General features: G+C 36.2%; 1 protein-coding gene across 8 annotated transcripts in view; it reads left to right on the forward strand.

Annotated features, from left to right (window-relative positions):
- DIAPH2 (diaphanous related formin 2) overlaps positions 1 to 25,458 on the forward strand; it is a 1,054,294-nt gene that overhangs the window by 50,332 nt on the left and 978,504 nt on the right. For 7 of the 8 annotated variants that reach the window (XM_030305024.1, XM_032592287.1, XM_032592288.1 and 4 more), the window contains exon 2: positions 12,526 to 12,702. In XM_030305024.1, coding sequence (XP_030160884.1) covers positions 12,526 to 12,702 — 177 coding nt within the window. Of the gene's footprint in view, positions 1 to 9,665; positions 9,699 to 12,525; positions 12,703 to 25,458 lie in introns of all 8 variants that reach the window. The other variant, XM_030305030.1, reaches the window with a different exon arrangement.

The following is a 25,458-nucleotide window of genomic DNA, read 5'->3' on the forward strand; positions in this document are numbered from 1 at the left end:
TTTTTTATTATTGCCAGCTCCTTTCCTATGTTTCTTTTTGACTGATACATAAAGACACTTGTTTGGCAGAAAAAAATTATTTTCTTTAAAATTTTTTTAAGTTTTATTTATTTATTTTGAGAGAGAGAGAGAGAGAGAGAGAGCAAGGGAGGGGCAGAGAGAGGGAGAGAGAGAATCAGTGTGGAGCCTGATGTGGGGCTCAAACTCACAAACAGACCATGACCTGAGCCCAAATCAAGAGTTGCAAGCTTCACTGACTGAGCCACCCAGGTGCCCCGAAAAAATTTATTTTCTATTGAAGATAATTTAAATATGACATATCCAATAACCTATTTTATTATTTACTCTTCTGAAGGAGGATTTAATATTTATTTTATTTTATGGGAATCAAATTTTTGTCATTTATACAAACATGTCTTTTTTTTAATTGAAGTATAATTAACATCAATGTTATATTCATTTTAGGTGTACAATGTAGTGATTCAACAATTCTATACACCCGAATCCCTCCTTCCACCTTCCCCTGGTAACTATCAATTTATTCTCTATAGTTAAGAGTGTGTTTCTTGGTTTGTGCCTCTCTTTTTCCCTTTGATTATTTGCTTTGTTTCTTAAGTTACTATATGTGTGAATTCATATGGTATTTGTCCTTCTCTGGCTTATTTTGCTTAGCATTATACTCTAATTCCACCTGTGTCATTGCAAAATGACAAGCTTTCATTCTTTTTATGGCTAAGTAATATTCCAGGTGATATATATATATATATATATATATATATACACACACACACACCCACACACATACATACATACACACATATGTATTATATCACATCTTCTTTATCCACTGGGTGGACACTTGGCTGCTTCCATAATTTGGCTATTGTAAATAATGCTGGTATAAACATCAGGGTGCATGTATCACTTTGAATTTGCATTTTTATATGCTTTGTGTAAAACCCTAGTAGTGCAATTGCTGGATTGTAAGGTAGTTCTGTTTTTTAACGTTTTGAGGAACGTCCATATTTTCCATACTGGCTGCCCCAGTTTGCATTCCTACCAACAGGGCACAATGATTCCTTTTTCTCTACATCCTTACTAACACTTTTTCTTGAGTTTCTTATTTGGGCCATTCTTACAAGTGAGAGGTGATATCTCATTGTAGTTTTGATTTGTGTTTCCCTGATGATGAGTTGATGGTGAACATCTTTCCATGTGTCTATTGCCCATCTGGGTGTCCTCTTTGGAGAAATGTCTGCTCATGACTTCTGTCCATTTTTAAATTGGATTGTTTTGTTTGTATGTTTATTTGTATAAGTTTTTTTTTTATAATTTTGGATACTAACCTTTTATTGGATGTATAATTTGCAAATATCTTTTCCCATTCAATAGGCTGCCTTTTAGTTTTGTTGATTGTTTCTTTTGCTGTGTAGAATCTTTTTATTTTGATGTTATCCCAATAGATTATATTTGCTTTTGTTTCCCTTGCCTCAGGAGACAGATCTATTAAGAAGCTGCTACCACTGGTGTGAAAGTTTATGATTTCAGGTCTCACATTTAAAAAATATAGGGGCGCCTGGGTGGCTCAGTTGGTTGAGCTTCTGACTTCGGCTCAGGTCATGATCTCATGGTTTGTGAGTCAAGCCCTGCGTCGGGCTCTGTGCTGACAGCTCAGAGCCTGGAGCCTGCTTTACAGTCTGTGTCTCCCTCTCTCTCTGACCCTCCCCTGTTCATGATCTACCTCTCTCTGTCTCAAAAATAAATAAACATTAAAAAATTAAAAAAATATATATATTTTAATGTTCGTTTATTTTTGAGAGAGAGAACAAATGTGCGTGTGAGAAGGGGAAGGACAGAGAGAGAGGGAGACGCAGAATCCAAAGCAGGCCTCAGGCTCTGAGCCATCAGCACAGCGCCAAATGTGGGGCCTGAATCCACGAACCACGAGATTATGACCTGAGCTGAAGTCAGACACTTAACCAATTGAGCCACCCAGGCACCCCAGGTCTCACATTTAGATCCTTAACCTATATTGAGTTTATTATTCTGTGTGTTGCAAGAAAGTGGTACAGTTTTATTCTTTCACGTGTAGCTATCCAGTGTTCATAGCACCATTTGTTGAAAAGACTATATTTTTCTCATTGGATAATCTTTCCTACTTTCTTGAAGATTAATTGGCTATATAGTTGCGAGTTCATTTTGAGTTTTCTATTCTGTTCCATCCATCTTTGTATCTATTTTTGTGCCAGTACCATACTGTTTTGATTACTACAGCTTTGTATAACTTGAAGTCTGGAATCATGATACCTCTAGTTTTGTTTTTCTTTTTCAGGATTGCTTTGACTACTTGGGGTCCTTTGTGGTTGCATACAAATTTTAGGATTCTTCTAGTTCCGTGAAAAACGCTGTTGGTATTTGATAGGGATTGCATTGAATGTGTAGATTGCTTTGGGTAGTATAGACATTTTAACAATGTTTGTTCTTCCAATCCATGAGGATGGAAGTTTTTCCATTTCTTTGTGTCCTCATGAATTTTTTCCATCAGCATTTTATAGTTTTCAGGGAACAGGTCATTCACCTCTTTGGTTAAGTTTATTTCTATGTATTTTATTATTTTTGATGCAACTCTAAATGGGATTGTTTTCTTACTTTCTCTTTCTGCAGCTTCATTATTAGTGTATAGAAATGCTACAGATTTCTGTATATTGATTGTTTAATCCTGTAACCCTACTGAATTCATTTATCAGTTCTAGGATTTTTTTTTTTTTTTTTTTTTGGTGGAGTGGGTTTTTGGGTTTTGGGATTTTTTGGTGGGTTTTCTACATATAGTATCATGTCATATGTAAATAGTGGAAGTTTTACTTCTTTCTTACCAATTTGGATCCCTTTTATTTCTTTTTTTGCTCTCTGATTGCTGTGGCTAGGACCTGTACTAGTATTTTAAAAGTGGTAAGAAGAACTTCGTTGTCTTGTTGCTGACCTTAGGGGAAAAGCTCTCAGTTTTTCCCCACTGAGTATGATTTTAGCTGTTGGGTTTTCATGGATGGTCTTTATTATTTTGAGGTATGTTTCCTCCAAACCTGCTTTGTTGTGGGTTTTTATCATGAATGGATGTTTTAGTTTTTCAAATGCTTTTTCTTCATCTATTGAAATCATCATATGGTTTTTATCCTTTTTCTTATTGATGATGTAGTATGTTGATTGAGTTTTGAATATTGAACCATGCTTGAATCCTGGGAATAAATCTCACTTGATCGTGAATTATTTTTAAATGTATTGTTAGATTTGATTTGCTAGTATTTGTTGTGGATTTTTGTACCTATGTTCATTAGGGATATTGGCCTATAGTTCTTTTTTAATGGTGTCTTTATCTGGTTTTGGTATCAGGGTAATGCTGGCCACATAGAATGAGTTGAGAAGTTGTCTTTCCTCTTCTATTTTTTAGAATAATTTGAGAAGAATCAGTATTAATTCTAAGAATAGGTATTAATTCTTCTTTATATGTTTGGTAGAATTCACCTGTGAAGCCATCTGGTCTTGGACATCTGTTTGTTGCAAGTTTTGTTTGATTACTGATTCAATTTCATTGCTGGTAATAGGCATGTTCAAATTTTCTATTTCTATTTCACTTTTGTTAGTTTATATGTTTCTAGGAATTTAACTGTTTCTTCTAGGTTGTCCATTTTGTTGGCATATTGTGTTTCATAATATTCTCTTATAACTGTATTTTTGTGGTGTTGTTTGTTATTTCTTCTCTGTCATTGGTGATTTTATTATTTGAGTACTTTCTCGCTTTTTCTTGATAAGACTGGCTAGAGGTTTACTAATTAATTTTTTCAAAGAACCAGCTCCTGGTTTCATTGATCTGTTCTATGGGTTTTTTTAGGTTCTATATCATTTATTTCTTCTGAAATCTTCATTAATTTTTCCTTGTGCTGGTTTCAGGTTTTGTTTGTTGTTCTTTTTCTACCTCCTTCAGATGTAAGGTTAGGTTGTTTGAGATTTTTCTTGCTATAAACTTCTCTCTTAGAACTGCTTTTGCTTTATCCCCAAATTTTGGGACCATTGTGTTTTACTTTGATTTGTTTCCATGTACGTTTTAATTTCTTCTTTGATTTCCTGTTTGACCCATTAATTGTTCAGTAGTATTTGTTTAAGTTCCACGTATTTGTGGCTTTCCAGATTTTCTCTTGTGGGCGATTTCTAGTTTCATAGCATCGTGGGCAGAAAAGATGTATGGTATGACTTAAATCCTGAATTTGTTAAGGCTTGTTTTATGGCCTATATGTTATCTATTCTGGAGAATGATCAGTGTGCCCTTGAGAAGAATGTGTATTCTGCTGTTTTAGAATGCAGTGCTCTAAATATATCTGTTAGATCCATGTGGTTCATTGTGTCATTTAAAGCCATTGTTTCCTTGTTCATTTTTTCTGCTTAGATGATTTGTCCGTTGATGTAAGTGGGGTATTTAAGTTCCCTATTATTATTGTGTTATTATTGATTCATTCCTTTATGTTTGTTATTAACTATTTAATATATTGTGTGCTTCTAATGTTGAGGGTATAAATTTTTACAACTGTTATATATTCTTGTATAATTCCCTTTATTACATGCTCTCTCTCCATCTTTGTCTCTTGTTAGTCTTTGTTTCAAAGTCTACTTTCTCTGATATAAATATTGCTACTGTGGCTTTCTTTTGATATTTTTTTGCATCATAGATGTTTTTCTATCCCCTCACTTTTGATCTGCAGATGTCTTTAGGTCTAAAATGAGTGTCTTATAGGCAGCATATAGATGGGTCTTATTTTCATCCATTCTGACACCCTATGTCTGTTGATTGGAGCATTTAGTCTATTTACTTTCAAAGTAATTATTGATAGATATATATATATTACCATTTTATTACTTGTTTTGTGTTTGCTTCTGAAGACTTTCTCTGATTCTTTCTTGTATGTCTCTCTTTTATGGTTTGCTGATTTTTTTAGTGATATATTGGAATTTTTCTCTTTATTCTTTGAATTTTATTAGTTGTTTTTTAATGTATGGTTACCATTCTGTTTGTATATAATCTCTTCTTCATATAACAGTCTATATTAAGTTGATGGTCATATAAGTTTGAACCCATTCTTGTCCCCATGTTTTAGGTATATGGTGTCATATTTATATCATTTTATTTTGTGGGGTCTTTAACTTTTTTTACAGAAAAATATATTTTTACTACTTTTGTATCTCATACCTTCATACTGCCACTTTTGGTTTCTCCTTTCCACTCAGAGTCCACTTTAGTATTTCTTACAGGGTTGGTTTAGTGGTCATGGACTCCTTCAGTGTTTGTTTGTCTGGGACACTTTATCTCCTCCTGTTCTGAATGATATCCTGGCTCGATAGAGTATTCTTGGCTGGTGATTCAGCACTTTGAATATGCCATGCCCCTCCCTTTTGGTTTGCCAAGTTTCTGATGAAAAATCCCCTGCTATCCTTATGGGGCTTCCTTTTGTATGTTATGTCTTCTTTGGTCTCGCTGCTTTATAACTTTTTCTTTTGGCGATTTAAATACAATATATCTTGGTGTGGGTCAGCTTTTGTTGATTTTGATGGGATTTCCCTTAGTCTCCTGAATCTGGATATCTGTTTCCTTCCTCAAATTAGGGAAGTTTTCAGCTATTATTTCTTTTAATAAATTTTCTGCCCCCTTTTCTCTGTCTTCTCCTTCTGGGACTCCTGTACTATAATGTTATACATTTGATAGAGTCACTGTATTCCCTAAATCTATTCTCATTTTGCACAATTATTTTTCTTGCTTTTGTGCAGCTTGGCTAGTTTTCATTACTCTGCTTTCTAGGTCATTAATTACTCCCTCTGCTTTTTCCAGCCTTCTCTTCATTCCATCAAGAATGTTTCTCAGTTCATTTATGTTTTATCTCTGTGTTATTCCTTATCTCTGTGTTATTTGTCTCACTCATGTCTTCCACTGTCTCCTCAAGCCAAGTGAGTACCCTTATGATTATTGCTTTACATACTCCATCAGGCATGTTACTTATATCTGTTTCACTTAGATCGCTGGCTGTGGTTTTGTCCTGTTCTTTCATAGGGATATATTTCTCTGTCTTCTCATTTTGTGTAAGTCTCTGTGTCTGTTTTTCTGTGTTAGGGAAGTCAGCTATGTCTCCTGTTCTTGTGGGTCATGCGTTATGAAGAAGAGGTCCTGTAGTGGTTTTCCCTATTTCCCAGGGTCGGCATTTTGGCCAGTGTCTTCTAGTGTGCTCTGGGTACTGTAATGTTTTTCCTGGCAACTTTATCTCTCAGGCAGTCATCTGCAGAGACTTTCTTTGCCTTTTGAGCAATGTTTGGTCCCTGGACTGATGTGGTCCCTTTGAATAGGTATGCTCTGAGTCTGCTTGTGAAACGAGACTTTTCACTGCTGCCAAAACAATACTGCAAATATCACAGTGGGGTGGATGCAGTGTGAGAAGAGTTTAGGACTAGTCTCGATTCAGAGGTCCACAGCACTGCCACTGAGGCAAGTGAAAGTGGCACTCCAGAATTGTGGTTCTAAGGGGTATGGAGAGTGGGGTTTGGTGTAAGCAAGGTAGGTAGCAAGTGTTGGCACAGCAATGTTTTCCACAGGTAGCCTGGCTTATGAAGAAAGGCAGCAGGGGAAATGCCACCTGCCATTGCTGCCTCTCTGGGATGATTCTGAAATGAGCAAATAAACTCACATATTGTGGCTAGGTGCTCTTCAGATCACTGTTGGCCATGCTGTTGTCATAGGCTTTTTGCCGGCCTGCCTTATTCCCAAGAGCAGCCCTAATATCCTCTAGGCTCTATTGCAGCCAAGCCCATGGCCTTTACAATTCCAGGGTTTAGCCTTGCTTCTGTCAGAAGTCATGAAATTCAGCCCCTCTTACTTTCCAAGACAGTTTCTACAGGGATTTTATTTTCCCCTTGTGCTTCCGGTATGTTAGTCTACCTCTCACTTTTCTCGTGATGCAGCTCCCTCCCTACTGCAGTGGGGAGAGTTTCCATCCCAAACTGTGTCTCTGAACTTCCTACCTTCTCGATGTGGCCTTTTCTCTACCTTTAATTGGGAGTTTGTTCTGTCCTTTTATGTCAATTTCTGAGGTATTAGGTGATTTGATAGTATCTAGTGTTTTCTGGGATTGAGGTGAGCCTAGGGTCCTCCTACTCACTGCCATCTTTAACCTTGGGTTTCCATTGTAAGTAGGATGGCAGATTGGGTCTTTCATTGAGCAAAAAACTCCTTTTAAGGAGGGATTATGGAGTACTGGATATGGAAATATGGAAATCGAAAGGGTATTCAGGCAGCGGGAAGAGTCAGTGCATGTGTTTATGCATTATTGAAGAAGAGTAAGGTGGTCCAGCGTGACTGGAGCTGAGGGAATTTTTGTTTTTTAAACTAAGCGACAGTCAGCAAGAATGGGTTAGAGGGGTCTGAAGAGAGTACAGATCAGTAGGGCCTTGCAGGATTACATGTAAGATGTGTTGGGGAAGGACTTTGGGTGCCAGGGGAATGCTCTTTGATAAGATGCTTGACTCCCTGGATAAAGATGTGAAAAGACAGTTAAAGGGGGTATCTGTGAATTTGAGATTACTATGAATGTTTCAAGTCAGTAATTCAGTCCTAGTATTGTAGATCTTGATTATACTAACTGAAAAGTTGGTATGTTGACTGAAAGTTAGCATGCACTTGTAACCAGATAGATTGTGGTCCTTGGACAGATCACTTAGCCTCTTTCAAGCTTCAGTTTCATTATTTGTAAAATGAAAGTTTTGACCAGATTATCTTAAATTCTGCCCAACTTTAATAGTCTCTAATGCCATACTATGTGATTAAATATAGAAAAAAATTTAAAAAAAAGTGAGAGTAGAAAATAAAACTCAAATTTCTTCCCATAAGAGAAGGTGGAAATATTACTAGCAATACTTTTTTTTCTTGTTTCTGTACCCCATGATCAAACTGTCAACATACATTCAATTGAGATATATATTTAAAGCATTCTAGACTATTTAAACCTTAAGTTAGATAATTTGACTAATTAAATCATATTTCACCTAATTTACATTCTCACTTTGAAGATACAGATGTGCATTTAATTTTGAGTTTATAACCCCAAAGAATGGAAAAAGAAGAAAAGCAGCAATTGCTTGAAGAATTGTCTAATATACTTACTAATAAGACAGGTGGACAGGTACATATCTGGAATGTGGCAGGGTAGTTGAGGCACTTTTGATTTGACATTTCTCACTCCGATTTATATTACAGGCAATCCTGAAGCTTTCCATGGGGCATAAAAGTTTTCTTTAACCCAGAAGGAAAATTAAAGAGAAAATGCCACATAGAGATAGTCCTGCTGTGGATTGATCTCTTAAAATGGCTTCAGTTCCCCCTTCTTTTTTCTCCTAGGCAATAAAGATTGATTGAGGTTTGTGTTAGCAGGATGTGATGAAGACCTCATACAGAAATGTAAATGTGTAGTGTCCCTGAGGGAATCAATGAATTAAAAGTAGAAAAAAATATATGTACATATAATAGTGTATTTGTCCTAGTTGATCCAGAGAAAGATGATCCTTAAAGCATTTGGTTGGTGGTATTTGAAGAACAATTTCAAGAGATCCTGAGACCAAATAATTCTCACTTAGTTAGAACTCATAATGAATTCTCCTTACTAGTGGGATGACCACAGATTCCTTAGTAAAAAGGAATGTGAGCATGCACAACAAAGTTGATGCATATCAGCTTCTGTTATAAGAACTAAATGTACAGGGTGTGGCAGAAAGATTAATTTCAATTCCTAATAGACAATTAAAAAATCTTTTTCCTTCCTAAACATAATTTTATTAGCATTTCAACATATTTATGATATATAATAACTGCCCTTCATGCTGATCATATGTTATTGTAAGATCTTGAATTGTTTTCTAAATCATGGAAGATTACTAAGTTATTAAATATTACTTTGCTTTAATGTAATATTGCTTTATTACTTTAGTATTGCTGCACTCTAGTTCTCCAAATAGTGGTGCGCATTTTATTGTTTGGTAGTTTGTATTAACCACTGTATTAATTAGGATACACCATTTTCATTGCTTTTCAGCATTAGAAGTAGAAAATCCCATGCAAAAAACAAGTTGGAGTTTTTTAGAAATAGGTATATATTAACAGAATCAGTGAATTCAATTTTATCTAGAATATTATAAAGATGTCTTTTAAATATCAGAGTAACTGAGTTCTACACTCAGCTATTTGATTACTATTAAATGTGACATTTCTCCTTTTTTAAAAAAATTATTTTAAAAACATTGTCAATTCTAAAACTTTGAACAAACTTAAAAGGGTTATGATTTTGCTATATCTTTTCTCATGTTTGAGCACTATGGTAATGGTATCTGATCCAAATCTGACTTTGGGATCTTAAGTCAAATCAGTCTTTAAAAGACATAGGTATCCCCCCTACAAATCTTCATTTTTAATCCTTAAAATTTTTTTTCTCCTTTTGTAAAGAATGTATATAGTTATATATTTAAACTTGCTAATTCTTTTCGATTAGTTATAGTTAATAAGTAAATAAGCATCATTCAATTATTTGTTTGATCTATGAATTTCTCTTATCTGACAGGTATTTTTTTCCTTTTGATTTTAATAGAACATTCAAATAAAAACTTTGGCAGATGATGTGGTAAGGTGGTTTTAGTAGCATGTTGTTATGTTACTTATGCATGTTGCCTTTTTACTAAAGTGGGTGGACATTAAAGCATTGATGTATGTAAGATAAAATGTCTAGATGTTTACAAAGTATAGTAAAATGGACGATTCGTCAATAGAATGACTTTTCTTTTTTTGAAAAATCAGTATAAAGAATTATGAGAACTCAACAAGATTTTGATATCCTTAAACATACCTTAACCAAAATTTTAAAATCTCTATGTAAATCTAACCTGGAAAACACCTATTTTTTTTTCCTTTTTGATAGCCAAGTAAATTGTGAATAAGTAAAAGATTAATATAATATTAGGGGAAATTAATTTAATATAGAAAGCTAAGTTTATTACTTTAGCTAGATACGTGCTATTAAATTTAAAATCCGCAAATATTTTGAGCTGAGGCTATCATAGTAAAACTTATTAAAATTTATGGGCATAACATTTAAATATGCTCTTTCATAGCTAAACTTTAAAAAATGATATTTTAAGCAGTGCCATTTTTTTCTTTGTGAAATTACAAATAATGTACAATATTATTTGTGATTTAAGGAGGTAAAAGTATGTGGCTTATATTCATTTTCTTATCAAGATATAGCTGAAAGCAAAAGCCAATTTTCTAGATAGAAATGAAAGGCATAGTGGAAAATCAAATATATATGTACATATGCTACTCAGTAAAAAGCTAGCACTGCAAAAGTGACAATGAAGAGACAGGAACAAAGATATTTTTTTTTAAATTTTTTTTTTTTTTTTACGTTTATTTTTGAGACAGAGAGAGACGGAGCATGAACGGGGGAGGGTCAGAGAGAGGGAGACACAGAATCTGAAACAGGCTCCAGGCTCTGAGCTGGCAGCACAGAGCCCGATGCGGGGCTCGAACTCACGGACTGTGAGATCATGACCTGAGCCGAAGTCGGACGCCCAACCGACTGAGCCACCCAGGCGCACCCAGGAACAAAGATATTTTGATTTAATGCTCGATTGCATATTTAAATGCTTTATGTCCACAATATTTGTTAGTGAAATTAGGCTGTTGGATATGTACTCAAACTTATTTGGGATTACTTAATATTTTTTCTTGAGTTGTTTGAAGATATAATACATATCTAAACCAATTTAATTTTCCTTAAATAGTTAAAAGAAAATTTGAATTAGTTTCAAGATGATTGTAAAGAAATGAATCTTTTTTTTTTTAATTTTTTTTTCAACGTTTATTTATTTTGGGACAGAGAGAGACAGAGCATGAACGGGGGAGGGGCAGAGAGAGAGGGAGACACAGAATCGGAAACAGGCTCCAGGCTCTGAGCCATCAGCCCAGAGCCTGACAAAGAAATGAATCTTAATGTGAACAACGGGATAGGGACCAGGGACTTATAAATTTATCAAGTTACTTTTTTCTGAAATGAGAGAGTTGGTCTAGATGATTTTCAAGTTTCTTCCCAATTCTAAAACACTATGATTTATATAATCTCTTTACAAGCAACCATATTCTAAAATCATTTTTGTAATCCTAAATAAGTTGCATAAAACTGGCCATATTTCTTTAAAAGTACATTTAATTTTAAGAAAGTGTTCTTTGAATCAAAATAAGAAGTATGTTCTTTTAATGGGGGGGTCAGTGGAAATTTACATAAGTTGGGGTAATAACTTCTGTGATGCTTTTGTGTTTTTAAAATAATTATGAGACTCAGTAGCATGACAGTGAAGATGCACTGTCCTCACATCTAACATGTCTGCTTGTTTAACATGAGTTGATGGTATGCATGTGCTTTCTAACAGAAACCAGAATAAAACTGAGTTGCATTCAGTTTTATGGACCTTACTAATTTTTGATGTCTGATATTTTGTGGTTTAAAACAGATTGGGCTCTTTGTATGTACCTGGAGTCATTAACTCACTTTACATGAAATAGCAAGCTGATTATTAGAGATTGTGCTAATTATTAGAGATTATACGTGGAATCAATGGTACAGAATTAATATCTGTAAAACATCAAGTTCTTTATGATAGTATTTGTAGGAATAAGACATTTTTATTTATGTTACATTTTCCATTAAATATAAAAGGTAATGTCTTGTTAATCCTCAATTTTAGGGAAAAAAGTAAGGAGGAAATAATAGTAACAAGAATAAAAAATAGTTAAGTACACTAAACATATGAACTTATTTGAATCTCATAATAACCCTGTGCAGTGTAGGTAATATCATTATTATTTAAAATATATTAACTTGTTATCTGCATTTTAGAGATGAGAAACAGAGAAAGAGCAGTAATTTGCACAGGGTTCCTCAGCTAATAATGACAGATTCAAACCAGGCAGTCTGGCTTCAGAGTCTTGTTATTAACCATTAGACTTGACCACTATGCTGCAAGGTATCGGTAGATACTTGTCCATAGTTTTTGGCACTTTGAAGAGAGAAACATTACTGTAATTCCCACCTGAGAAGTAATATTGGGGCTCTTTTTTATTCCTTTCTTTATTTCTCATAATTCAAAAGTTGCCACTATTGTCCCTCAAACAACTACAAACTTTGATGCAAGACTTTATTTTACCTATTTACAGTGTAAAGTGGAAATGACGAGGCACTAAGGTTTACTTTGGAGGACTACTTTTCACACCTCAGACTTCTGAGACTGAATTAAAAGGTTTCAAAATTGTGCAATCTCTAACTAGAAATTCTTGCTTAAAATAAGTTTGTCAAAAGACAGTATTATACTAAGTGCTATTTGATGTTTCAGTACTTCATATTTATGATTCTGGATTTCTTTCTTAGAGTTTCTTATTTTTTTTTCTTTTTGTAGCGTGACCGAATTACAAGTTTTAGAAAATCTACTGTCAAAAAAGAAAAACCTTTTATTCAGCATCCTATTGATTCTCAAGTTGCAATGAGTGAGTTTCCAGCAGCTCAGCCATTGTATGATGAACGATCGTTGAATTTGTCAGAAAAGGAAGTACTGGATCTTTTTGAAAAAATGATGGTAAGTTTGTACCTTACTTTTGTTGTAATTTTAAAATGTGTGTGCCCAGAGTATTACAGGTTTTTAAGTATGTGTGTTTGTATGGATTGTATTTATATCATGTAAAGGAGAGTCCAGAAACTTGTTGATACAACAGAACTATTTCAGAAGTATGCTTTTTAAAATTTTTTAAATGTTTATTTTTGAGAGTGAGAGCGAAAGAGAGGGAGGGAGGGGCAGAGATAGAGGGAGACACAGAATCCGAAGCAGGCTCCAGGTTCTGAGCTGTCAACACGGAGCCTGACGCGGGACTCAAACTCACAGACCACAGGATCATGACCTGAGCTGAAGTAAGATGCCTAGCCAACTGAACCACCCAGGTGCCCCTTCAGAAGTATGTTTTTTGAGTTGAGTTAAAATATCCTTACCTGACTATCACTTCCACTATGATCTCTGGAAAGCAAGGGCTGTCTTATTTGTGTCCTCTAGTATTTTTGGTCTCCTGCACATTGAATCAGTTTTTCAATGAACTAATTTGTGTTTCTGTTTTTGGTGAAGAAAAACAGACCAAAGTTCTCTTTCCGGAAAACAGCACAAGGTATCTTGTTGTTTATATGGATAGAGTTAGGAAGACAGTAAAACAAACAGACAAGCAAAGAAAACACAGTAGAGGGGAAATAATGCCTGGAAGGAGAAGGAGAAGAAAAAGGAAGTAGGAGGACTCTAGGCTCAGCTCATTTCAGGACACAACTAGATAACTACCAAATTATTCTAAATACCTCAGAAATTGACCTGAAGACTGACAGAACAAACTCCACAACTAAAGAGAGAAAAGAGGCCACATGGAGGAAGGTAGGAAGTGCATGCAAAGATATGGTTTAAGGGACAGATAGATCACAGCTGCTGAGTAGGGGATGAGCCTATGGTCAAGTAGAAGGGAGAAAGAGAGAGAATGAGAGAGAGAGAGAGAGAGAGAGAGAGAGAGAGAGAGAGAGACGCACACAGGGGAGTGCACAAAGAGAACATTTCCTCAAATCCATTGACTTAGAAAATTTGATGGGCTGAATTTCCTGAGTTCTTGCAACCAGCAAGGCTTAAAGCCTGGAGTTTTAAAGGTCAACAGGTTTGGCTGGGATAGAGCCCTGAGGGCATTGCCCTGTGCCTTGAGAGAAGGCAGGCAAACAACCTAGGGACAGATGTCATTGAAACACCTGGGGCACACATGGGGAGATTGTTTGCTGTTCTCTGATCTTGCCCCTGTGAGGCAGTGTTCACAGAGACACCTCTCTAGGAACAAAAGAGTAGGGACATAATTGGCTTTTCTCTCCTACAGAAGAAGAGACTTAGACAAAATGCAAAGACAAGGAATATATCCCAAATGAAAGAATAGGATAAGGCCTCAGCCAGAAATCTAAGCAAAACAGATATAAGTAACATGCCTGATAGAGTATTAAAAGCAACCTTCATAAGGATACTCACTGGGACTGAGAAAAGAAGATGTAGTGACAGCCTAACTACAGAGATAAAAGAATTAAAAAAGAATCACAAATGAAGAGTGCAATAAACAAGATTAGAAATATCTGATGCAATGAACAGCAGGATGGAAGAAGTAGAGGAACTAATTAATGACCTAGAAGACAAAGTATGGAAAGTAATGAAGCTGAGCAAAGGAGACAATTATGCAAAATAAGAATAGACTTAGGGAACTCAATAACCATCAAATGGAATAACTTTTATATTATAGATTTTCAAGAAGAAGAGAGAGATTAAGGGGGCAGAAGATTTATTTGAAGAAATAATAGCTGAAAACTTCCCTAATCTGGGATGGAAATAGACATCCAGTTCCAGGAGGCACAGAGAAACTCCCATGAAAATCAACAAAAGCAGGCCCAACACCAAGACATAGTGTATTTAAATTGGTAAAATATAGTCATAAAGAAAAGATCTTAAAAGCAGCAAGACAAAAGAAGTCCTTAACTTACAAGGGAGACCCTTAAGGCTAGTGGCTGATTTCCCAACAGAAACTTGGTAAGCCAAAAGGGAGTGGCATACTATATTCAACTTGCTGAATGGGAAAAATCTGCAGCCAAGAATATTCTGTCAAGCAAGGCTAATGTTCAGAATAGAAGGCAAGGTAAAGAGTTTTCCAGACAAAAACTAATGGTGTTTGTGACCACTAAACCAGCCCTGCAAGAAATATTAAAGGGGACTCTTTGAGTGCAAAGGAGAGACCAAAAGTGACAGAATAAAGGCAAGAAATAGTAAAGCAATAAAAATGAATATTTTTTGTAAAAATCAGTTCAGGAACTCATACACACAGAAAGGAAAATATAGTGACATATACCTAAATTGTGGGGAGAAAAGGAGGAAAGAATAGGTTCAAATTTGAATGAACATCAACTTAATATAGAGTGCTATTTGCAGAAGAACTTATATACAAACTGAATGGTAACCATTTATCAAAAACCATTAATAAACATGCAATGAATAAAGAGAAAAAATCCTAATATATCACTAAAGAAAATCTGCAAACCATGAACGTGAGAAAGACAAGAAAAGATCAGAAAAAATCTCCAGAAACTATCACAAAAGAGGTAATAAAAATGACAATAATATATATCAATAATAATTTGAATGTAGATGGATTGAATGCTCCAATCAAAAGACATAGAATGATAGAATGGATTAAAAAAACGCACAAGTCCATCTATATGCTGCCTACAAGACACTCATTTTAGACATACAGACAAATGTAGATTGAAAGTGAGGGGATGTAAAAACATCAATCATCCAAATCAATTTCCAAAGAAAGAGTAGTAATACTTATATTGTACAAAATAGACTTTTAAACAAAAAGTATAGCAAAAGATATTGAAAGGCACTATATAATAATAAAGGGTACAATCCAAAAAGAAGATATCACAAATTAAGTATTTATGAAACCAACATGGGAACATCCAAATCTATAAAATAATAACAAATATAAAGGAACTCATTGATAATAACACAAAAATCATAGGGGACTTTAACACCCCACGTACATCAGTGGAAAGATCATCTAAAGAAAATCAATAAGGAAACAATGACTTTGAATGACACACTGGACTAGATGGACTTAACACATATATTCAGAATATTCCATTCTTAAATAGCAGAAAACATTCTTTTCAAGTGCACATGGAACATTCTTTGGAACAGATTTCATGTTTGGTAACAAAACACGGCTCAGCAAATACAAAATTTTGAAGTCATACCATGCACCTTTTCTGACCACAATGCTATGAAACTAGAAGTCACCAACAAGAAAAAAATAGGGAAAGACAACAAATACATGGGGGTTAAACAACATGCTACTAAAGAATGAATGGGTCAATCAGGAAATCAAATAAGTAATAAAAAAAATACATGGAAACAAATGAAAATAATGCATGGAAACAAATGAAAATAAGAACAGTCCAAAGCTTTGAGATGCAGCAAATGTGGTCATATGAGGGATGTATATAGCAATACAGGCCTACCTCAAAAAGCAAGAAAAAATTCAGACAACCTAACCTTACACTAAAGGATCTAGAAAGAACAACAAAAGAAGCCTAAAGCCAGCAGAATTAAGGAAATGATAAACTTCAGAGCAGAAATTAATGATATAGAAAGTTAAAAAAAAAACAATAGAACAGATCAATGAATCCAGGACGTAGTTCTTTGAACAAAATTAATAAAATTGATAAACCTCTAGCCAAACATATCAAAGATTAAAGATAAATGACCCAAATAATAAAATCACAAAGGGGATAGGAGAAATAACAGCTAACACCACAGAAATGCAATTATAAGAGAATGTTATGAGAAACTATTTGCCCTCAAATTGGACAATCTGGAAAAATGGATCAGTTCCTACAAACATATAAACTACCAAAACTAAAATAAGAAGAAATAGAAAACTTAAACAGACCAATAACCAGCAAAGAAATTGAATCAGGAATCAAAAATCTCCCAGGGCACAGCAGTCCAGGACCAGATGACTTCATGGGCAAATTCTACCAGACATTTAAGAAGAGTTAATACCTGTTCTTCTCAAACAAAAGCAGACCAGCACCAAGACATATTGTATTTAAATTGGCAAAATATAAAGAAAAAAAAATTTAAAGCAAGACAAAAGAAGATAAAAATAGAAAGGGAAGGAAAACTTCTAAATTCGTTCTGTGAGGTGAGCATTACCCTGATTCCAAAACTGGATAAAGACACCACACACACACACACACACACACACACACAAAGAGAGAGAGAGAGAGAGAAACTGCAGTGCCAATATCCCTTATGAACACGGATGCAGTAATTCTCAATAAAATATTAGCAAACCAAATCCAACAGTACATTAAAAGAAACATTCCTCAAGTGGCATTTATTTCCTGGGCTGCAAGGGTGGCTCAATATTTGCAAATCAATTAAAGTGATACACCACATTAATAAAAGAATGTATAAGAAACATATGATCCTTCCAAGAGATGCAGAAAAAGCATTTGACAAAGTACAACATCCATTCATGATAAAAACACTTAACAAAGTAGGTTTAGGAGGGAAATACCTGAGCATAATAAAGCCCATCTATAAAAAACCCACAGGTGATATAATCCTAAATGGGGATAAAATTAATGTTTTCCTCTACAGTCATGACAGGGATGTCCATTCTCACCACTTTTATTCAACATAGTACTGAAAGTCCTAGGCACAGAAATCAGAAAACTAGCAGTTGTACGTAGAGTATATCCAAACTGGTAAGGAAGAATATGGAACCACAAAAGACCCAGAATAGTCAAGGCAACCTTGACAAAGAAAAGGAAAGCTGATGGCATCAAAATCCTGGACTTCACATTATATTTCAAAGCTGTAGTAATTCAAACAGTGTACTGACACAAAAAGAGACACATAGATCAAAGAAAAGAATAGAAAACCCAGAATGAAACCACAACTATATGGTCAATTAATCTTGACAAAGCAGGAAAGAATATCCAGTGGGAAAAAGACCATTTCATCAACAAATGGTATTTGGAAAATTGGCAGCAACATGCAAAAGAAAGAAACTGGAACTCTTTCTTTTTTTTTTTAATTACTAAAAAAATTTTTCTTAATATTTGTTTATTTTTGAGACAGAGAGACACAGAGCATGAGCATGGGAGGGGCAGAGAAAGAGGGAGACACAGAATCTGAAGCAGGGTCCAGGCTCTGAGCTATTAGCACAGAGCCTGATGTGGGGCTTGAACTCACGAACTGTGAGATTATGACCTGAGCCGATGTTGGACACTTAACCAACTGAGCCACCCAGGCGCCCCAAACTGGAACTCTTTCTTACACCATACACAAAAATAAATTAAAAGTAGATTAAAGACCTAAGTATAAGACCCAAAACCATAAAAATCATAGAAGAGAACATAGGCAGTAACTTTGACATCAGCCACAGCAAATTCTTTCTAGATATATCTCCTGAGGCAAGGGAAACAAAAACAAAAATAAACTTTTGGGACTACATGAAAAAGCTGCACAGCAAAGGAAACAATCAAGAAAACTAAAAGGCAGCCTATGGAATTGGAGAAGATATTTATAAATGAGTTAACTGATAAAGGGTTACTATCCACAGTATATGAAGAATTTAGAAAACTCATCACCCAAAAGACTAATAATCCAATTTAAAAAAATGGATAGAAGAAATGAATAATTTTCCATGAAGATATCCACATGGCCAAAAGACACATGAAAAGATGCTCAACATCACTGATCATCAGGGATTTGCAAATCAAAACTACATTGAAATATCACCTTATACCTGTTAGATGGCTAAATTAACAGCAGAAGAAACAGCAGTTGGAGAGGATGTAGAGAATATGAAACCCCTCTATACTTTTGGTGGGAAAGCAAAATGATGCAGTCATTGTGGAAAAGTATGAAGGTCCCTCAGAAAGTTAAAAATAGAAGTACTCAAGTGATTAGGAAGATGGTGACATAGGAGGACTCTGGACTCACCTCGTCCTGCTGATCGCTTAGATTCCACCCACATCTGCCTAAATAACCCAGAAAAGCGCCAGAAGACTAGCACAACGGACTCTCCAGAGCCAAGCGTAGACAAGAGGATCACGGAAGAGGGTAGGAAGGGCAGAGAGGCAGTGCATGCTACAGGGACTGGCGGGAAGGAGCTGGGAGGTGGAGGGGCAGCCCGCCGGACAAGGCAGAGCCCCTTAAGTCTGGCTTGCAAAAGTGGAGGGGCCAGACTCCGTGAGTTCTGACAGCCAGAGGGACTTAACATCTGGAATGTTAAAACTCAACAGCTCTACTCCTGGAGAACAGGGAGGGCGAGAGGATGCCGGAGGGAGAGTTGTTGAGCCCTGGAAGGACAGAGCTCTGTGGGGGAACAAAGGCGCTGGCAAGCGCCATCTCCCTCTCCCATCTCCTGGCCAAAATTCCAAAGGAAACCAGTTCCGGTCACCGAACTTGCATGCACCGCACAAATGCCCAACACTGTGCTCTGTGGATCCATCCCTCAATGGGTCCGCCTATGTGCTGGTGCTGCAGGGCCCCTCCTGCAGGGGACCACTGACAGCAAAGCTAGATAAGCCTGCCCCTCCCGCCCCTGTGAACCTTGCATATCCACCCAGGCTAATTTGCCCTTGGCCATATCCCATAGAAGCAGCACCACAAGTGTGGCAGTGTGCAAGTAGCCCAGACAGGGGCCACACCACTCCACAGTGAGTCCTGCCCCAGGGAGAGGTACACACCAGTCTGATTGTGGTGCCAGCAGTGGGCTGTGGGCAGACAGAGGGTCTGACTGTGGCCCTGCCCACAAACACAAGTTACTCCAGACAGCACATAGAAAGTGCCCTGAAGTTTGGAGCCACCACAGAGACTACCCAAAAGGAGAGTTCGGAAGAATTCTCCTCAAAAGAAACTCCAGGAAGCAGAGACACCTAACTAATTGATCAAAAATGATTTAAGCAATAAAACAGAACAAGAATTTAGAATAGTAGTCATAAAATTAATCACTGGGCTTGAAAAAAGTATAGAGGACAGCAGAGAATCTATTGCTACAGAGATCAAGAGACTAAGAATAGTCATGAGGAGCTAAAAAAGCTATAAATGAGGTGCAAAATAAAATGGAGGCGACCACAGCTCAGATTGAAGAGGCAGAGGAGAGAATAGGTGAATTAGAAGATAAAATTATGGAAAAAAAGGAAGCTGAGAAAAAGATTAAAAAAATCCAGGAGTATGAGGGGAGAATTAGAGACTAAGTGATGCGATCAAACAGAACAATATCCATATCATAGGAATTCCAGAAGAAGAAGAAGAGAGAGAGAAAGGGGCTGAAGGTGTACTTGAACAAATCATAGCTGAAAACTTTCCTGATCTGGGGAAGGAAAGAGGCATTGAAATCCAAGAGGCACAGAGGACTCCCTTGAGACGTAACTTGAATCGATTTCTACATGACATATCATAGTGAAACTGGCAAAATACAAGGATAAAGAGAGAATTCTGAAAGCAGTTAGGGATAAACATGCTCTAACATATAAAAGGAGACTGATAAGACTAGTGGCAGAACAATCTACTGAAACTTGGCAGGCCAGAAAGGAATGGCAGGAAATCTTTAATGTGATGAACAAAAAAATATGCAGCCTAGAGTCCTTTATCCAGCAAGCCTGTCATTCAGAATAGAAGTAGAGATAAATGTTTTCCCAAACAAAAACTGAAGGAACTCATCACCACTACACCAGCCCTACAAGAGATCCTAAGGAGGGTTCTGTGAGTGAAATGTTGCAAGGACTACAAAGTACCAGAGACATCACTGCAAGCATGAAACCTACACACATCACAATGACTCTAAACACATATCATTCAATAATAACACTGAATTTAAATGGAGTGAATGCTCCAAACAAAAGACATAGGGTATCGGAATGGATAATGAAAGAAGACCCATCTATTTTCTGTCTACAAGAAACTCATTTTAGACCTGAGGACACCTTCAGATTGAAAGTGAGGGGATGGAGAACTATCTATCATGATACTGGAAGTCAAAGACAGCTGGAGTAGCCATACTTATATCAGACAAACTAGACTTTAAAGGCGGTAACAAGAGATGAAGAAGGGCATTACATAATAATTACAGGGTCTCTCCATCAGGTAGAGCTAACAACTATAAATGTCTATGCACTGAATCTGAAAGACCCCAAATATATAAAACAATCAGAAACCTAAGCAACCTTATTGATTAGAATGTGGTCATTGTAGGGGACTTTAATACTCCACTTACAACAATGGATAGATCATCTAGACACAGGATCAATAAAGAAACAAGGGCCCTGAATGATACATTGGATCAGATGGACTTGACAGATATATTTAGAACTCTGCATCCCAAAGCGACAGAATATACTTTCTTCTCGAGTGCACATGGAACATTCTCCAAAATAGATCACATACTGGGTCACAAAACAGCCCTCAATAAATACAAAAGAATTGAGATCATACCATGCATACTTTCAGACCACAATGCTATGAAGCTTGAAATCAACCACAGGAAAAAGTCTGGAAATGGTCCAAAAACATGGAGGTTAAAGAACACCCTACTAAAGAATGAATGGGTTAACCAGGCAATTAGAGAAGAAATTTAAAAAAATATATACGGAAACCAATGAAAATGAAAATACAACAATCCAAATGCTTTGGGATGCAGCAAACGCAGTCCTGAGAGGAAAATACATTGCAATCCAGGCCTATCTCAAGAAAAAAGAAAAATCCCAAATGTAAAATCTAACAGGACACCTAAAGGAAATAGAAGCAGAACAGCAAAGACACCCCAAACCCAGTAGCAGAAGAGAAATAATAAAGAGCAGAGCAGAAATAAACAATAGAGAATCTAAAAAACCTGTAGAGCAGATCAATGAAACCATAGTTGGTTTTTTGAAAAAATATACTAAATTGATATACCTCTAGCCAGGCTTCTCAAAAATAAAAGGGAGAGGACTCAGATAAAATCATGAATAAAAATGGAATTATTACAACCAATCCCTTGGAAATACAAGCAATTCTCAAGGAATACTATGAAAAACTATATGCCAACAAAATGGACAACCTGGAAGAAATGGACAAATTACTAAGCACCCACACAGTTCCAAAACTCAAAAAGGAAGAAATAGAAAACTTGAACAGACCCATAAGCAGCAAAGAAATTGAATCAGTTTTCAAAAATCTCCCAACAAATAAGAATCCAGGACCAGAGGGCTTCCCTGGGGAATTCTACCAGACATTTAAAGCAGAGATAATACCTATCCTTCTCAAGCTTTTCCAAAAAAATGGGAAGGGAAGGAAAACTTCCAGACTCATTCTATGAAGCCAGCATTACTTTGATTCCCAAACCAGAGATAGACCCTACAAGAAAAGAGAACTACAGGCCAATATCCCTGATGAATATGGATGCAAAAATTCTCAATAAGATACTAGCCAATCTAATTCAACAGCATATAAAAAGAATTATTCACCATGATCAAGTGCGATTTATTCCTGGGGTTCAGGGGTGGTTCAACATTCGCAAATCATTCAATGTGATACATCACATTAATAAAAGAAAAGATAAGAAGCATATGATCCTGTCAATCGATGCAGAAAAAGAATTTAACAAAATTCAGCATCCTTTCTTAATAAAAACCCTCGAAAAAGGCAGGATGGAAGCAACATACTGAAACATCATCAAAGCCCACAGCTAATATGATCCTCAATGGGGAGAAACTGAGAGCTTTCCCCCTGAGATCAGGAACACGACAGGGATGTCCACTCTCACTGCTGTTGTTTAACATAGTGTTGGAAGTTCTAGCATCAGCAATCAGACAACAAAAGGAAATCCAAGGAATCAAAAGGGGCAAAGATGAAGTCAAGCTTTCACTTTTTGCAGATGACATGACATTATACATGGAAAATCCGATAGACTCTAAGGAAAGTCTACTTGAACTGATACATGAATTCAGCAAAGTCCCAGGATACAAAATCAATGTAAAGAAATCAGTTGCATTCTTATGTACTAATAATGAAGCAACAGAAAGACAAATAAAGACACTGATCCCATTCACAATTGCACCAAGAAGCATAAAATACCTAGGAATAAACCCAACCAAAGATGTAAAAGATCTGTAAGCTGAAAACTATAGAAAGCTTATGAAGGAAATTGAAGAAGATATAAAGAAATGGAAAAACATTCCATGCTCATGGATTGGAAGAATAAATATTGTTAAAATGTCAATACTGCCCAAAGCTATCTACACATTCAATGCAATCCCAGTCAAAATTGCACCAGCATTCTTCTTGAAGCTAGAACAAGTACTCCTAAAATTTGTATGGAACCATAAAAGGCCCCTAATAGCCAAAGTAATTTTGAAGAAGACCAAAGCAGGAGGCATCACAATCCCAGACTTTAGCCTCTACTCCAAAGCTGTAATCATGAAGACAGCATGGTATTGGCACGAAAACAGACACATAGACCAATGGAATAGAATAGAGACCCCAGAACTAGACCCACAAACGTATGGCCAACTCATCTCTGACAAAGCAGGAAAGAATAGCCAATGGAAAAAAGACGGTCTCTTTAACAAATGGTGCTGGGAGAGCTGGACAACAACATTCAGAAGGATGAAACTAGACAACTTTCTTACCCCATTCACAAAAATAAACTCAAAATGGATAAAAGACCTGAATGTGAGACAGGAAACAATCCAAACCCTAGAGGAGAAAGCAGGAAAAAAAACCTCTCTGACCTCAGCCGTAGCAATTTCTTACTTGACAAATCCCCAAAGGCAAGGGAATTAAAAGCAAAAATGAACTATTGGGAACTCATGAAGAGAAAAAGCTTCTGCACTTCAAAGAAGACAATCAACAAAACTAAAAGGCAACCAACGGAATGGGAAAAGATATTTGCAAATGACATATCGGACAAAGGGCTAGTATCCAAAATCTATAAAGTACTCACCAAACTCCACTTCCAAAAAACAAATGATCCAGTGAAGAAATGGGCAGAAGACACGAATAGACAATTCTATAAAGAAGACATCCAGATGGCCACCAGGCACATGAAAAGATGCTCAACATCGCTCCTCATCAGGGAAATACAAATCAAAACCACACTCAGATACCACCTCCTGTAAGTCAGAGTGGCTAAAATGAACAAATCAGGAGACTATAGATGCTGGCGAGGATGTGGAGAAATGGGAACCCTCTTGCACTGTTGGTGGGAATGCAAACTGGTGCAGCCGCTCTGGAAAACAGTGTGGAGGTTCCTCAAAAGATTAAAAATAGATCTACCCTATGACCCAGCAATAGCCCTGCTAGGAATTTACCCAAGGGATACAGGAGTGCTGATGCATAGGGGCACTTGTACCCGAATGTTTATAGCAGCACTTTCACCAATAGCCAAATTATGGAAAGAGCCTAAAGGTCCATCAACGGATGAATGGAGAAAGTTGTGGTTTATATACACAATGGAGTACTACATGGCAATGAGAAGGAAGTAAATATGGCCTTTTGTAGCAACATGGATGGAACTGGAGAGTGTTATGCTAAATGAAATAAGTCATACAGAGAAAGACAGATACCATATGTTTTCACTCTTAAGTTGCTCCTGAGAACTTACCAGAAGACCATGGGGAGGGGAAGGAACAAAAAAAAAAAGGGGTTAGAGAGCGAGGGAGCCAAATCATAAGGGACTCTTAAAAACTGAGAATAAACTTAGGGTTGATGGGGTGTGGGGGGAAGGCAAAGTGGATGATAGGTATTGAGGAGGGCTCCTGTTGGGATGAGCACTGTGGTTTGTATGGAAACCAATTTGACAATAATTTTCATATTAAAAAAATAAAAGAAAAAAATAGTAATCCTCTATGATCCAGCCAGTGCACTACTAATTATTTATTCAAAGAATACAAAACTAGTAATTAAAAGGGTTATATGGAGTCTGATTTTTGTTGCAGCATTATCTACAACAGCTAGGTATGGAAACTTCCCTTTTGTGAATTGATTGATGAATGTATAAGTTTGTGTTTTGTATGTATGTATATATACATACATATACACATACATATATATATATGGACTCTTACTCAGCCATATAAAAGAATGAAATCTTGCCATTTGCAAGGACATGGATGGAAGTAGAGAGTATTATGCTAAGTGAAATAAGTCAGGTAAGGACAAATACCATATGATTTCACTCATGTGAATTTTAGGAAAGAAAACATAAGTGGAGGGAATAAAAAAGAGAGTGGCAAGGCAATAAAGAGACTCTTAACTATAGAAAAGAAACTGATGGTTTTCAGAGGGAGGTTGATATAGGGAATGGGTTAAATACGTGATGGGGATTAAGGATTGCGCTTGTTGTGATGGGCACTGGGTGATGTATGGATGTGTTGAATCATTATATTGTACACCTTAAACTAATATTACACTACATGTTAACTAACTGAAATTTAAATTAGAAGTTAAAAAAAACAGTGGAAGATATAGATGTATTAATTCCTCCAAGTTTGTTCTATGAGCAGTCATATAACCTACATTTTTTAGCATGTTACTTATATTTTATAGCTTGCAGTCTAGATTATTTCTTGTGTTAGATAATAAGATAATACTTTGAGTATTCAGAAGTTTATGGTAGCAGGATGGTGAGGGGAGAATTTGGGACATAGGACATTATTTTGCTTGACCAGAGGAATGCTGGAGATTCTGATTCATCATTCATTCATTTATAATTGTATCCCA

Source organism: Lynx canadensis, chromosome X (genome assembly GCF_007474595.2).
Source record: "Lynx canadensis isolate LIC74 chromosome X, mLynCan4.pri.v2, whole genome shotgun sequence".
Lineage (NCBI taxonomy): Eukaryota > Metazoa > Chordata > Mammalia > Carnivora > Felidae > Lynx > Lynx canadensis.